Genomic DNA, 15,091 nt, shown 5'->3' with positions numbered 1-15,091 from the left:
GAGGTGGATGAAACTGGAGCCTATTATACAGAGTGAAATAATCCAGAAAGAAAAACACCAATACAGTATACTAACGCATATATATGGAATTTAGAAAGATGGTAACGATAACCCTGTATGCAAGACAGCAAAAGAAACTCAGATGTATAGAACAGTCTTTTGGACTCTGTGGGAGAGGGATAGGGTGGGATGATTTAGGAGAATGGCATTGAAACATGTATAATATCATATAAGAAACAAATCGCCAGTCCAGGTTCGATGCAGGATACAGGAAGCTTGAGGCTGGTGCACTGGGATGACCCAGAGGGATGGTATGGGGAGGGAGGAGGGAGGAGGGTTCAGGATGGGGAACACGTGTACACCCGTGGCAGACTCATGTTGATGTATGGCAAAACCAATACAATATTGTAAAGTAATTCGCCTCCAATTAAAATAAATATTTAAATTAAAAAAAATAAAAAATAAAAAGACAAAAACTCACCACACTGTACACTTAATGCTGATGAATGTTATTAAATTATACCTCATTAAAGCTGCCTTTAAAAAAAGAAAAGAGAGGCACTTTACTCTCTTTCAAAGCCTGTTCACTTTTGTATTCTGTCATCATTCTGAACAAAGTGATCTAGTTTCTAAGACAATGCAGATTAAAAGCAGAATGTTAGATAAATGGAAGGAGATAGATACAAAGATTCCTTTCAGTGATATTAAAAGCAATAAAAATGATAGGTTTATATCAAAGAAACAGGTAAACTAATGTTAAGAAAAGCAGATCTAAGTAATCAAAAATATTTACATGGGGTACCACCCTGTAACAATTTGTTTATAATGATAATCCTTAATTTTGTAACAAAGATTAGGTGGCATGTGGATATACATTACTTGGGAATGCAGGCGAAGGGCTTAAAGGTACAGCTGACCTTTAAACAACTCAGGAGACAGAGGTGTTAACCCCTGGAGAAGTTGAAAATCATGTGTAACTTTACATTTGGGATCCTATAGTATGTATTTATTATAAAAAAAAAATCTGTGTATAAGTGAACCCCTGCAGTTCAAACTCATGTTGTTAAAGCGTCACCTGAATAACCCTCCAGTTATTATCAATTACTGAGCTGCACAGAACCTTTCATTCTCAATCAATTGATTTCTAACTGTGCTGATATTCGAATATGTACTCCTTAATTGTCAGCAAAGCAATGAGGAAAATTTTCAAGAAGCAGTATTTTAAATGAAGATTATATGAATTACTAAGTGAATAATGGTAAAATTTTAAGTTGGTGAACATTTCATGGTGAACTCTTAGTGAATTAGCCTTAAGTTTCTCCTTTATTGTGATGAAACTCAGCGTACCATATGGTTATGTTTTTTAATGGAAGCATTTTATAATTCCATAAAATATAATTTGAATATTTAATATTTTTCTATACTTGATCCCTCTCCACCTTTTTTTTCTCCAGAAAACAGATACTTACAGCAGCTATCCAATATACCATACAATTTATGAGACATTTGAGTTGGTAGAGAAGTTTTATGACCCCACGTTTAAAAAGCAGCTTGCTGTGGCTCAGCTACGAGGAGCATTGGTTTATGAGCTTGCAGACGCTAAAATCATTCCTTTCAATATTCAAGACTATGCAAAAACTTTGGAAAACTATGCAAGGAGTATCTATAATTCATCCAGGAAACATGAGCAAGCATGTAGAGGCCATGGAGTATCATTCGGTAAGAAATGGTTGGGCAGGTATTTTACAGTCGTCAAGTTAGAGCTTTAAAATATCCTCTCCTGTCATCAGTGCATACAGTTTCATCCTAGAATTTATCCCCACTTCATTTCACCATTCTGCCTTCTAGACAAAGAACTTTAAACACCTATTACACAGTGCCGTTTAGTTTGATATGTGTAGGATGAATCCATTGTGCTAAGTTTGTGCTGCAAACATTGGGCTGATAAATATTTTCCCTATATTGCTGCCTTTAAAAATGCTTTTATTGTTATAAGTACAATACTATTATAGTGTAACAATATTACAGAAAGATGGGGAAGTAGAGAAAGCCACAAATTCCGCTACATATATGTATTATAATTACTACCATTATTATTACAGCATTTACCTATTAGTGTTTTCCTACATGGAAGATTTTTACATAGTTTTCAGCATTCCTTCCTTTTCTATCTTGCCTTTTTGTGGTTGCTGTTTCACACCAAGTCTCTCTTGGGAAGCAGTGATGAAATTTATTATAGCACAGAGTAGTGTAGGAGCATTAAGCATTGTATCTTAAAGTAGTTTCCTGGCTCAGATCCTGGCTCTAATATTTAGTCACTGTCAGATCTTGGGAAAGTTACTTAACACCTTTACTGTCCATTTTATTGTGAATAAAATAGGAAAATATGTTTCCAAGATCGTTGTGGAGATTCAGTTGGTTGGTACATAGAAATAATGGTGACTGACAGTGCTCATAATGTTAGCTATTATTACTGTTTTATTGTAACCATTCTCTTTTACTATTCTGGGAGTACATCTTCTTTGTATATATAAAGTTAACAAACATTTACTGAGTGTCTGCTGTGTACCAAGTGCTCTGTTATTTCCTGGAAAATAGAAAGAAGTTTAAGAAATAGTCATTGTCCTCACAGAGCTTATATTCTCATGGAGAAGGAGAAGACCAGACACAGGAGATAAGCTGTTAGAGGGATACATGGAGAGTACTCTAAGGGCCCTGAAAATGAGTACTGGATGGTCAGTAATGGCTTCTGAATATAGTCACATAGCAATTAGTAATCTTCAGAAAGAGGATTAGCAGCAATACTAAGATCTAGAAACTGAAGCAAAGAAAAATTTAGAAAATGGTGCTTACATCATTATGACTCTACAGTCACTGCAGTGATGGGAAAATGAAGAGAGATGAAACGAAGAAGCAAGCAGAGCCTGAAGCAGGATGGGTGTGCGGAGTCCTGTGGCTGTCCAGCATCTGTTTCTCTTCATAAATGCCCCAATTTCTTTCTGGTGAATTAGCCTTTACTAATTTTTATTATGGAGGGTCCAACTGAGAGACAGATTAAACAGTTGCAGCAGAAGGACTGTGTACAAAGTTGATGGATAGATGGATATACAGTTCTCTACATCCTGCTTATCAACTCATTGCATTGTCTTATATTCCTAAGACTCTACTAAAACTGCTGTTTCCAAAGGTTTCATTTACTTATGCCACTGAATCCTAGGGACACGTTTCGATTTTTCTCTATTAATATTTTGACTTTTGTGTTTCATTTGAAATTTAAAGTTTCTTCAACACTCTTTTCCCTTAGCTTTCATAATAGCTACTGTTAGATTGTTTGATTTGTACATAATATTAAAAGCAGCAACAATAATTGAAGGCCAAAAGAGGACCTTATTTCTTCTATTGAATGTACTTATACTGAATGCATTACTTACTAGCTTTGTAGTCTCACAGAGATCCCATGTTTGGAGCTGTAATACTTTATCTATAAAATGAATATTGAATCCCCTGCATTATAGGATTAATGCAAGAAGCAAATCAATAATGTATGGTAGTATCCAGTTTTGAAAAGATGGAAAATGATGAACAGGTTGTTATAAAAATGATACACTTTCCTAATCTCTTTTCTTAGAAATTTTGTGAACTAAAGATTGATCAGACCAAACTGGATCCCAGTTCTCAGAGTTTGAATGTATCAGCTTGTCTGTCACAGGTTGCCTTAAATAAGATCTTAAATGTACTACTTAAAAACTAAAAATGACATTATTTTATTCTGTAATAATTATAGGAATGAAGCTCATTTATAGTGTCTGGCATACAGTTGTCCCAATAAAAAAAGTACTGAAAGAATAAATAAATGAATGCTGAGTTTCTGATAAATTGAGTTTTTATGTCCTAGACTCTTGAAATTTGTTATTTCCTTCAGAACCAATTTTGCCATTTTAAATTTTATACATTATTTCTTTGTTACAAGATATCCTAATACATTCCAAGGATCTACAAGAAGACTCAGTAGAAAAATAGTTTCAATACCTATTGAGTCATAGCAAGCTAGCATGGGGACGGCGGGAAAGTGAAACTGAAATGTGAAGCACTTGTGGGTAATAATTTCACCTCTATTCTTCTATTTTTTAAAGAGTTCTTATTTTCTGCTGTGAAAAACTTCTCAGAAGCCGCTTCAGATTTCCACAGAAGACTTTCACAAGTTGATCTGAATAAGTAAGTTTCAAATGTAAAGCTATCTACTGTTTTTAAAAGCAATGTGGTTAGTGGAATGAACTGTGTGCCCTCAAAGAAGCATTCAATTCAGAATCACTGCTAATAATTCATAATTCAGATTATGGTCTTCCAACCAGCAGCATCAGCCTCACCCAGGAACTTGTTAGAAAGACAGAATATCAGAGCTCGTGCCAGACCCGCTGAGTTGGAATTCTGCAGTAGACTCTCCAAGTAGTTTGTATTCACATTAAAGTTTGAGGCACGTTGCTACTGAAAGATAAAAAACTCATCCCATGGCGGGGGCTAAGGACACATGTCTTTGGAAGTTTGCATAGTAAGAATTCTGACTGCTGCTGGTAATTCATAATTCTGAGGGTTTAAGTGCATTCATAACCCATTTTACTACAGTCCCAAATAGTCCTGTGAACAGTGTAGAAATTCTTTCTTATACTTTTTTTTTGCATGTCCTTTAACCTCTTACCACTTGAAAGTTGAAAAATAATTTGAATTATACTCAAAGCATTATTTAACAAGCATAAACTGCACCACCTCACACTTCATATCATTTTTCTTAATATTTTTAAAATTCATTCAAACAAGGTTTCCCACCTCCCATGCAGGCAGAAAGCTGTGTCAATCATTGTGAGGGGCCTTTCTCTCCCCCTGGGGTTGTAGGACAACCTAGGGAACTTGTGCAGCACCCCAAAAGATTAAGTTGGCAGATTCCAAGTATGGAGGGGCTCCCTGCCCACGAGGTACAGCTGTCTGTCTCCCTGCTTGGAGACTCCTGCAAACTCCCTTCATTCTGTGTTGTTCAGCCTTTACTCTGCTACTTTCCTCCATGGTGGAACTGAATGACTTATCAAGAATAGCTTGGCAGTCCACGCTGTCTATCTTTGCAGGGGTCCTGGCTCTCCTGCAAAGAATTAAAAATGTCTTTCACTTCTTTAGGGAAAGTCTGTGGTCTTGAAAAAGAAATCAAACCATTTCCTAATCAGTCTCTCTGTCTATTATAAATAATAGAAAGATGTGCCTGCTGTTATATGCAGCTTACCATATGAGCCTGGGTATTTAATATTCATTTTCTTAGAAGTCTGTGATTTAGAAGTTTATTTTCCCCATGCCTTATCCTTATTTAATAGTTTGAAATGTGGCTTCATGGTAAGGATTTTAATTATCTATTTTTGTATTCTCAAAGCCCCATGGTAGTGAGAATCATGAATGACCAGCTGATGTTTCTTGAAAGAGCATTCATTGATCCTCTTGGTTTACCAGGAAGGCCGTTCTATAGGTAAGGAGGTAACAGGTATTGCACTAAAGGACACCAAGCGTGTCACTCCGACCCAAACCAGCGTTCCTGGAGGTCTGCTTTAAACTACTGTGAGATGAGTGGAAAGTGGATATGTGTACTGAAGGAAACACGGGTGAGATTATGCAGGTGGCCTTAGTGGTGAGGAACCCGCCTGCTGGTGCAGGTAGACGTAGGAGACGGGGGTTCGATCCCTGGGTCGGGAAGATCCCCTGGACGAGGGCACAGCAGCCCCCTCCAGTGTTCTTGCCTGGAGAATCCCATGGACAGAGGAGCCTGGCAGGCTACAGTCTATAGCATTGCAAAGAGTTGGACACATCGGAAGTGACTTAGTGTGCATGCAAGACAGTATACTTTTTTTTAAATTTATTCGGCTGGGCTGGGTCTCAGTTCCATCATGCGGGCCCTTTGTCTGTGCACACGGGCTTTCCAGTTGTGCCACACAGGCTCAGAAGCACATGGGCGCTGTAGTTGGGGTGTGTAGGCTTCGTTGCTCCACAACACGTGGGATCTTAGTTCCCCCACCAGGAATTGAACTCCTGTCCCCTTCATTGCAAGGCTAATTCTTAACCACTGGGCTACCAGGGAAGTCCCTTAATAGGGTAATCTGTAATATCAGAAAAATTAATTTCATATCCTGTATTGCTTTGCTACAGATATAAATGGCAAATGATAGTTGAAAAAGACTCTTTGTGACAAAATCTAAAAGACAGAATCTTAAAGGGGATCTTATAGCTCATGTGGTTCAACTTTCTACATGAATCTTTTCTGTAGGATTTCAGGAAAGTGGTTATCCAGACACTGTTTGAATCTTCCAATGATGGGAGACTTGCTACCACATGAGAAAGTTCATTCAATTATAAGAAAGATCTACTTAATAGAAAGTTTTCATCATGAAGATATATTTCCCCATAATTTTCTCCCTCTGACCTTGTACTGCTCTCCAAGTCAAGTAGAATAGTCTCGATCTATTTCCATATAGCGTTTAGGGTTTCAGAAGATGGGTGCCATAGTTTCTCGTAACGAATTGTATTTTTTCCCAGTGTCTTGGCTGCTTTTGGATAGTCTCCAGTTTGTCAAAGTGCCTTTTAAGCTGTGGTTCCTTGGTAAAAATTAGAAAGGGCCTAGAGTCAGAAATCTATGTTCTAGTTCACTTGGCACATGTGTGATTTACAGCAAGTCATATCTAGGGCTTGCTCATCTGAATTAAGAGGGTGATAACAAGCTATTCTACAAGGCTGTTTATAGTCAAGTGACACAAACAAAAGATAGCTCTACATATTGCATTTCTTATAAATATTAGTAATTAGTGTTAACATTTAATTGATTATAATCCTAGGCATTTAGAACCCATCTCTGCCAAATACCAAGTGTCAGCTGGGCAAATTACTTCTCCAAGACTCAGATTCCTCAGCCGTAGATGGAGATTACTGTGCTTATACCCCATAGGTTTATAGATTTAAGGCTTGCAGAGGATTTAGCTCAGAGAGGGATACACTGGGTACATACTTGCTGTTTTTAGTATGTGTGTTGCGGAAGCAAGCACAATAGTTGCTGTTTTTATAAAACCTAACATATTGTAAAGATAAATGTTTATTGATACAAATAAAACAGCAGCCATCAGTTAAGTATTTACATAAAACAAAGATTGAAAGCCAATTTATAGATTAATCTTTTTTTGCCTATGAGTCCATCTTTATATATATATTTTCAGTTTATATGATTTATAAGCAGAATATCTCATTTTCAAATTCAGGCTCTATGGAGTTCCACAGAATAAAAAGGGGCAGTTCTAACACCTAGATGTGTCTGTTATTTCCTCAGAGAAAATCAGAGATGAGAGTTTGGTGTTAAATTTTGAATGCAATTATGTACACATTTGGTTGTTTATTTATTCATTTATATTTACATAAATGGAATCATATATCACCTTGCAACTGCCTTTTTGGGTAACAATTTATCTTAGAGGTTTTTCTGTGTCAGTATATATACTTTTAGCTATTCTCATCTGTTTCATTGTTTTCCATTATATGGCTTGCATGTGTAAATTTTTAGTCCTTATTGAGTTTTTATTTTTTATTTATTTTTCCTTATTGAGTTTTTAATTAATTTGTTTTTTCCCTCAATTACTTACTATTAGAAAAGTACTGCTATAAAATGTCCCCAAGACCTACTTGAACATTTAATATCTCTATAATCGGTACCTGGGATTTCAGGGTCAAAAGGCTAAACACATTTTAAATTTGATTAAGTAGCTGACAAACTGTCCTCCAACTTAAAATATGTATTGGGAACTGTTCATTGAACACGAAGGCTATATTCTAAAGTGAGGGAGAGGCAGTTCAAGACGAGGAGATGCAGACCTCACTGCTCCCAGACACAGAATCGACAGCCACAGATGGAATGGTTTCCTCTGGGAAAAAAGAAAACAAAACCCTGAAAACTAAGTGAGCAAGTCCTCCATATCAGGTGAAGGAGAAGGTGTGTGGGTGTGAAAGGGGTAGAGGAGGCTCCTGACCAGTCTCACCGCAAATCCCACTCCACTGTGTGGTTGTAGCAACCAGCCGTCAGGAGGGAGCTCACAGACCCAGAGCTTCCCTCTGGGGAGCAAAGGGTTTGTCCCCAAATGAGCCACCTCACCTGTGCCTGAGGGTGAGCCTCCCCGATATCTGGCTTTGAGAACCAACGAGGCTGCATCTGTGAGACCAAAGGGATGCACAGAAGCTAGAAATAGCTTGGGCCAAAAGAACTCTGCTAGATCACCTGCCACCGGCCCCAGCACAGAAGCAGCCCTTGAGTATCCCCCAGATTCTATGTGAAAGAGGTTCATTTGTTGATCTTAAAGCACTGGCTCGAGGGACAGGGACCAGTTAGAACCCTCTCTGGGGTGGAGGCTGGTGGGTACTCTGCTTTCCTCTGCCTTGCTGAGGCTGTGGGCACCATCTTTCCCCTCTTCTTTCCTGAAGGCGATGGTCTTCATGCAGTCCCTCTGCTGAGCTCCAGAGCACCAGTATCTCCAGAGGGAAGCTTTTATCTGCATGTGGTGGTACTCTGGCTTCTGTACCTGGTGTCCTGGTTTTTCCAGCTGTCGCCAGCAGACACTCCTTGATTGCTTGGCTCGAGGTTGGGAGGGTGAGGGGGGCTTGCATTCCTGAATCCCATGGGGCTGTAACAATTGGAGAGCCAGTTCTTGCCAGACAGCAGACTGAAACACACCCCAGGTCTTTCTGAGGAAGAGGCTCCTTTGCCTGGCCAAGAGCTTTGGCCTGAAGGGCAGGGTTTCACTCCAACATGCTTCTAGAAGTCTGCAGGGCTGCCCTCGGGTAGTGAAGGCTGGTGGAAGTGCTCTCTGATCCTCCTCTGCCTCACTCCAGCTTGACCCTGTCTCAGAAGGGAGCTTATACCCTTTTCTGGTCCTCCGATTTTTGAAGCTGCTACTGGGGACGCCTCTACATTTTCTGACTCTGGTGACCAGAGGGAAGGATGCTTGCAGCTCTCAAGGGGACAGATAGGAAAAGAGAGGCAACAGACCCAGGGGCTGTCTTCTGGGGAAGGAGGCCCATAATCCTGTAAGCACAGCTCCAGGTTGAGGGGCAGGACTCTGATTCCACCCATGTAAGTGCTGGCTGTAAAGCAGAGAGAGACCCAGGAGGGCGGTGTTGTCTTCACACTCTCTCTCTGCCATGGTCCGGGAAGCCAGCATCTCTTGGGGGAGCTCTTAGAGATGTCTGGTGCCTCAGCTTCTGTGGCTGCTGCCTGAGGGGTGCCCTGATCCCGTGGCTCTGGTGGCCAGACAGGATTGCTTTCCTTGGTCCCACAGGGTTACGATGATCTCAGAGTCAGTGCGCGGGAGGCTACCGCCTGCAGTCACTGCACAGATGGCAGACTGAAACACAGCCCGTCTTTCTGTAAAAGAGGCCTGTTGGCTTGTCTTAGAGCTTCATCCCAAAGCACAGGGTTTTAGGCTTCCCAGTGGCGCTAGTGGTAAAGAACCTGCCTGCCAGGGCAGGAGATGCAAGAGATGTGGGTTCAGTCTCTGGGTCAGGAAGATCCCTTGGAGGAGGGCACAGTAACAGTCCATGATTCTTGCCTGGAGAATTCCACGGACAGAGGTGCCTGGCAGGCTACAGTCCATAGTGTCGCGGAGAGCTTGACACGACTGAAGTAACTTGGCACACAGGCACCAAATAGAAGGCAGGGAGTTAAAAGAAAGAATACCTTAATGCAACTGAGAAATGCACTGGACGGGTTCACTAGCAGACTAGACAAAGCAGAAGAATCAGTGACTTGGAACACAGGCAGTGGAACTCACAGAGCAACAAAAAGTAAGAAGGGTTTTTTAAAAGTGATGACCGTTGAAGGGACCTCTGGGACAACATCAGGTGAAGCAATGTGTGTCTTATAGAGGTTCCAGAAGGAACTGAAAACATCCCTAACCTGGGGAAGGAAACAGACATCCAGATCAGGAAACTCAGAGAGTGCGAATAAGATGAACTCAAAAGATACCCACCCTAAGACAAGCTATCATTAACATGTCAGGAAAGGTGTTAACAGGAACCATGGAACTCCCCTGGTGGCCCAGTGGTGAAAACTTCATGCTCCCTCTACAGGGGGCATGTGTTCGATCTCTCATCAGGGAACTTAGATTCTGCGTGCCATGGCAAGGCTGATTAAAAAAAAAAAAAGTCTCAACAAACTGGATACAGAGGTAATATGTGTCAATATAACATAGTCCATATATGACAAAACCACAGCTGCCTTTATGCTCAATGGTGAGAACCCCAAAGCATTTCCTTTAAGATCAGGAACAAGGCAAGTATGCCCACTCTCACCATTTTTATTCAACGCGGTATTGGAAGTCCTGGCTGTAGCAGTTTGGAAAAATAAACAAAGACATCCAAATCAGGAAGAAGTAACTGTCACTATTGCAGAAGAAAATCCTAATGATTCCACAAATAAACTGTTGGGTTGGCCAAAAAGTTCATTCAGGTTTTTCTGAAAGGTCTATGGAAAAACTCAAATGTACTTTTTGGCCAACCCAATGTTAGAATAAATGAAATCTGTAAAGTTATAGGACACAAAAATCCATGTACAGGAACCTATGGTGTTTCTATATACTGATGATAAGAATAAAAATTAAGGAAACACCTCATTTACAATTTTATCAGGTTTTCTTGATTCCTGAATCAATAATATTGTACAATACTCTCCCTCTACAGTTCTCCAGAAGATGGCATATGTACTAAGTAATATCTGTGACCTGTATCTCTAGTATCTCAGCTTACATATAGGTCAGACTATTAATATTTATAAACAGTTCAGCATGTATACTTGTTTCATTAAGGACGATCCACTTAAGGCCATACTAAAATTCAAGAGCCAAAGCAATAAATCCTGATATACTCTGGGAAATCTAAATGATGACATTATAAATGTCTTCGATCATTAATACTTACAGAGACTTCTATATTTTGTCATATAGTAGCTTTACATTCTGAAGTAGCTCTAGGGTTTGACTGTTAGGCCTAATTCCATTTTTTTTTTTTTTTCTAAAAAAAAGAAGGGATCTGAAGCACTGCCCTCGGCTGCCCACAGCTGCCTTTAATTTACTTTGTCTGCGCTGGGTCATCATTGCTGCGAGCAGTCTTTCTCTGCTTGTGGTGAGGGGGGCCACTCTGGTTGCAGTGCCTGGGCTTGCTGCGGCGGCCTCTCTCGTTGTGGAGCGTGGCCTCTGGGCTGTGCAAGCTCAGGAGTGAGTGTGGGCTCAGTAGGTGTGGCACACGGGCTGGGTTGTCCCGCAGCATGTGGTGTCTTCCTGGACCAGGGCTTGAACCCTTGTCCCCTGGATTTCCTTAATTACCGGACCACCAGGGAAGTCCAGGCCTAATTCCTGATAAGAGTGATTAATCCAATATGTCCCTTTCTGCAAGGTAGAATTACATGCAGTGGGGAGAGAAGTGGCTTGATCTCCTGAGTTACTTATGAGATGAAGCAGGAAATCAGGTGCAGACTTTCCTTCTAGATCAGAAATAAGTGTGTCTTTGTTGGCAACCCATATATAGCTGCTTTGCCTTTGTGGAATGGGCTTCGTTATCCTTACTAATTATGATATTTTTGAAATACACGCTACTTTGCTTGTTTCTTTTTAATTCTGAAGAGTATTGGGAATAACTGTCCTTCTTGTGGAATCTTTAAAAAAGGCAACACAAATGTAATTATTTCTTTAATCTCTTATTAAAAAATATCCATAAATTATCCATGCTTTGTGGATGTGTAGGCAGTTAGACAACTAATGCCTGTAATTTACAGGAAAATATCTGCTTATTTCCAGCTGCTTGGGTTGATAACGTGATATGATTCACTAGACGGATCTTATCAACTCCTTTCTTTGCTTAAAATTGTCCCATTGCCTAAGTGTCTCAAACAACAACATAAGGTTTTACTTTGGAGTAACAAAAGTAGATACCAGGAGGAGACACAATATTTCATTATGAATGAGATCTAACAAAGACACCACAAAAAGAGAAAGGAAAAGCATGTGAAATGTAATGTATGAGTACTCTTTAGCTCAGCCTGTTCTCTGTGTTTTTTTCTGCTAGGCACATCATCTTTGCTCCAAGCAGCCGCAACAAATATGCTGGTGAATCATTTCCTGGCATCTTTGATGCTATGTTTGATATTGAAAATAAAGCAGATCCTCATTCAGCCTGGAAAGAAGTGAAGAAACACATTTCTATTGCAGCCTTTACAATCCAAGCAGCGGCAGGGACTCTGAAAGAATTCTTATAGTAAAGTCTCAGGTAACTGGCTGCCGTTAAAAGTCTGAGGATAAAATCCATCTTTCTGTTAACACATGAAGCCAGAGCATGCTAAAATTTTGCTTTTCATGTCATGTTTTGACTTTAGACTTCCAGCTTGTTCATCTGTAAAGAGATTTTTGGCTCTGAAAATTTTAAACTTCATCATCAAAATGCTAATCCAATAAAACAAACCAAAGAACTTCATCATTTGTAGTAGAATGGAGTAAGAAATGGCAACCCACTCCAGTATCCCTGCCTGGAAAGTACCATGGACAGGGAAGGCTGGCTGACTACAATCCAAGGACATGACTGAGCATGGACATGCATGCATATGGAAAAAGAGACAAAGTAAATGAAAATTCCCTAAAATAAAATATGGCAAGGAACTTAAACTCTTCAGACATTGTTGGCTAGAATGTAAAACAGTTCAGCCACTTCAGAAAACAGTCTGGCACTTTTTTATAAAGTTAAATATATACTTATAGCTCAAATTCTACTTCTAGATATTTACTAAGGAAAAGTAAAAACATGATCACCAAGACTCTTAGCATGTTGGTTGCAGCTTAATGTGCAAATAACTGTAAGGAAAGATTGAACGCATGAAGAGAAGGGGACGACAGAGGATGAGACGGATGGATGGCATCACCGACTCAGCAATAAAATGAAAGAACTGCCAGTCCAAGTAACATTATTGGCAGACATTGTCGAGGGCAAGAAGCCAGACGCAAAAGAATGCTTAGCATGAGATTCTTCTTAATACACGAAGAAGCAAAACTAATCTATGGTATTAGAAATTAGATCATTGACTGCATGGGTCAAATAAGGGTCAGGGAGGTTTGTGGCACAGAGGGAAGTTTCTGGCATTATGGGAGTTTTCTCTATCATGATCTGGGTGATGTTTACACAGGTATACACATTTGTCAAACCTCATCAAATTGTACACTTAAAATGTATAACAATGATAAATGTTATTACCAATAAACAAAATCTGGCAAGCAAATTGGAATAGCTTCATTTTCCATCTTTTCTCATAATTTTTAGTAAGTCAGTTATTGAAAAAAAAAAATTGGGATTCTACCTTTCTCTCTGCATTACCAGATCTAACAAATACCTTAAAATTTAGCAGAATACATCAATTTTTTTCCTAAAAGCAAAGTGATTGAATTGTCTCCTAGCTTGCTTTCTCTTTAACATTTAAAAATAAAATTATATAATATGCATGTAATACTGATATATATGTATATACACATATATAAATATATACATTTTTAAGCTTTAAAAATCCTTCTGTGAATGGAGAGTTTGTGGCTAAATTTACACCCTCCCTGCTTTTCTCCTGCTGCCTCACCTTCTGTGAAATCATTATGGAGTACAAATGGTAAAGAAAAGTGTAATAGCCATGCTTTTGATAGCTTCAACCCTACTGAATAATATGTCTGACAGGTGAAAATAGTTGACCCTTGAAGAACATGAGGGTTAGGGGTGCTGACTCTGTGCAATTGGAAATCCATGTGTAACTTGCCAGTTTGGTCACTCCATATCCTTGTTTCTGCATGCATGCATTCAACCAACTTCATGCATTCGTGAAGGACTGTTGCATGTATTTAGTGAAATCAGGTAAACAGACCTGTGCAGTTGAAACCTATGTTGTCCACAGGTCTGCTGTAGTTGCCACAAATCTTCATACTCAGTCCTGTTGAACAGAATCATACTAGCTTGTACAAACTTTCATGAAGGGCCTAATGATTCAGAATTGTGGGTAATCTAAGATGAAAGCTTCCTAAAGCTTAGTTATTCAATTATTTTGCCAAAAAGAGAATCAAAATCAGATGAACCCTCATAGGCAGGCAGGCACACTGACTACAATCAGAAGCTTTAAAGGGCAATAAAAGGTATTACTTATGAAATAAAAATTTATAAATCATATTGCTGCTGCTGCTAAGTCACTTCCGTCGTGTCTGACTCTGTGTGACTCCATAGACGGCGGCCCACCAGGCTCCCCCGTCCCTGGGATTCTCCAGGCAAGAACACTGGATTGGGTTGCCATTACCTTCTCCAATGCATGAAAGGGAAAAGTGAAAGTGAAGTCGCTCAGTCGTGTCTGACTCTTAGTGACCCCATGGACTGCAGCCTACCAGGCTCCTCCATCCATGGGATTTTCCAGGCAAGAGTACTGGAGTGGGTTGCCACTGCCTTCTCCGAAGGAGTACTTACATAGCAATAATCACTCTACTTATAATAAATTCAGTTCTTTAGTCAAGGCATGGAGTGGCTGGATGTATTACAAAGACCTAACTTTTTCAGCTCTAAAGATACACATAGGCTCAGGGTAAAGATTTGAGTGTAAGAGGATATTCCGTGCAATTGGAAAGCAAAAGAAAGCAGGTACACCAGACAAAACAGACCTGATGCCAAAAATAATAAAAGACTAAAGGTCACTGTATAATGATAAAAAGGTCAAAATATCCAGAAGATACAGCAGTCATAAATACAAACCCCACATTGGTACAATGAAACTTGTTAAGCAAATTCTAACAGAGCAAAAGGGAGAGATAGATAATGCAATAGTACTAGAGGCTTTCAATATCACACTGATAAGTGACCACTGATAATCCACATAAAATCAATAACAAATACTGAAATTTAACCATACCTGTAACAAATGACCTTAATAGACATGTAAGATTTGAAATGAGCAGCAGAATATACATCTCAAGTGCACACAGAACATTATCTAGGATAGATCATATGATATGAAAAGAAATGA

The 15,091-nt window shown here is 39.5% G+C and overlaps 1 protein-coding gene across 4 annotated transcripts in view; it reads left to right on the top strand.

The window, feature by feature from the left end:
* NAALAD2 (N-acetylated alpha-linked acidic dipeptidase 2) overlaps positions 1–13,509 on the top strand; it is a 51,225-nt gene extending 37,716 nt beyond the window's left edge. The window contains exons 16-20 of one of the 4 annotated variants that reach the window (XM_061405998.1): positions 1,455–1,719; positions 4,134–4,215; positions 5,414–5,506; positions 12,124–12,324; positions 12,431–13,507. In XM_061405998.1, coding sequence (XP_061261982.1) covers positions 1,455–1,719; positions 4,134–4,215; positions 5,414–5,506; positions 12,124–12,313 — 630 coding nt within the window. In that variant the 3' untranslated portion in view covers positions 12,314–12,324; positions 12,431–13,507. Of the gene's footprint in view, positions 1–1,454; positions 1,720–4,133; positions 4,216–5,413; positions 5,507–12,123 lie in introns of all 4 variants that reach the window. The other 3 variants (XM_061406001.1, XM_061405997.1, XM_061406000.1) reach the window with 3 other exon arrangements.
* Positions 13,510–15,091: the final 1,582 nt, after the last annotated feature.

Source organism: Bos javanicus, chromosome 29 (genome assembly GCF_032452875.1).
Source record: "Bos javanicus breed banteng chromosome 29, ARS-OSU_banteng_1.0, whole genome shotgun sequence".
NCBI lineage: Eukaryota > Metazoa > Chordata > Mammalia > Artiodactyla > Bovidae > Bos > Bos javanicus.
Note: the sequence above shows the minus strand (reverse complement) of the source record. Positions and strands in the feature narration are given on the sequence as shown.